Genomic DNA, 1327 nt, shown 5'->3' with positions numbered 1-1327 from the left:
AGCGCCTTCCACACGGCCGGTGACGCGTCTACGTCATTGTATGGGCACGGTGGCTCGAAGTTGTGCTCGGCGTCGCAGCCGTACACCGAGTCGCACTCATCGACGACCTTGGCCAGCACGGCACGCCCGTTCCCGTTGATGCGGATCATCTTGTTGCACCTGCGCTTGCCGTCCAGGCGCAACCACCCCGTTGACAGCGCCACCACCAGCTCGGTGCCCTTGTGGAAGCGGTTGTCGCAAAACGATTTTCCGCCGCCGTCTCCACCTCGTGCGAAGCTGTTCAGAGTTAGGATCGCCGGCGTGTCGGCCGACACCGGGGGCGAGCACCTGAATTGCGGGTAGCGGTGACCGTCTTTACAGCAGACCGAGCCGTGATCCCTGTTGCAGTCACCGGATTTGCCATGCAGGAAGCCACTGATGTGGCACCTGCCGCGAAGATGTTTGGCCTCTGTAGTAACGTTCGCGCTGCTGCTCACGGACACGGAGACACCATGGACGCGAAGCTGTGACAGGAGCATCACAAGAGCAAACATAGCTAATAGCTTCTTCAAGTTAGCCATGTCTGTGAGGTACTCACGTTGCTTGCAAATCTGTAATTTGTGATTGTGCATTTGTGTGGATATATTGGTTGATCCATGTTCTTTATATTGGGCCCAAGCCCCAAGGAACATCAACTAGGTTATCTAAATCAGTCTCGTTTCTTCGGTTTTGTAACCCAGAGATGGTTGATGTTCTGCAACCTTCGGGCTTGTAACATTTGGGCGTGCAACATATACTTTTAAACAACCGTCTCTTCTTTATTTCATTGAATGAACTTTTGGAACGGAGCTTCCACTAATAGCCGAGGTGGAGGCATTCGTGAACATCCGAGTGAATGACATGCATAGTGAAGTAGTGTAAAGTAACTAGTTGAGACTATCTGTATCAAGAGTGATGTACGTTTCCTACTTGTATTATATCTGGGGGATGGAAGCCGACAAGATTAAGGTCTAGCTCGGTAACATCAGAATAACATAAAGATAGATTGAATTGTTATAAATGTAACTCGCTTGTGATTAACCTTGTATCTAATTTTTCTTGTAATGTTTTATTTGGTGTTACTCAAAGTGCTTTGTAATTCCAGCAGCTACCTTCCACACCCTTCTCCATACCAGGTATTTTTTTGGGAGGCACCGGAAGAATCGGATTTTGGAAAAACTCATAAATCTCGGTATTTAACCTCCCAAAGAATTCAATTGAATTTTGAATTCTACTCCCTCTGTTCCTATATATATGCTGTATAGTTTTTGGCACGGTTAGTAAAGAACGCACATTGAGGGATAATTTC

General features: G+C 47.7%; 1 protein-coding gene across 1 annotated transcript; it reads right to left on the bottom strand.

Moving 5' to 3' along the window:
* Window positions 1-14: 14 nt before the first annotated feature.
* Window positions 15-560, bottom strand: LOC119342924 (putative ripening-related protein 4; the record flags this gene model as incomplete). The annotated part of the gene is made up of 1 exon (XM_037614210.1): window positions 15-560. A coding segment is annotated over exon 1 (546 nt), but the record flags the coding sequence as incomplete, so codon positions are not given.
* Window positions 561-1327: the final 767 nt, after the last annotated feature.

Source organism: Triticum dicoccoides, unplaced genomic scaffold (genome assembly GCF_002162155.2).
Source record: "Triticum dicoccoides isolate Atlit2015 ecotype Zavitan unplaced genomic scaffold, WEW_v2.0 scaffold109499, whole genome shotgun sequence".
Classification (NCBI taxonomy): Eukaryota; Viridiplantae; Streptophyta; class Magnoliopsida; order Poales; family Poaceae; genus Triticum; species Triticum dicoccoides.
The sequence above is the reverse complement of the archived record's forward strand: the minus strand, read 5'-3'. Positions and strand labels throughout refer to the sequence as shown.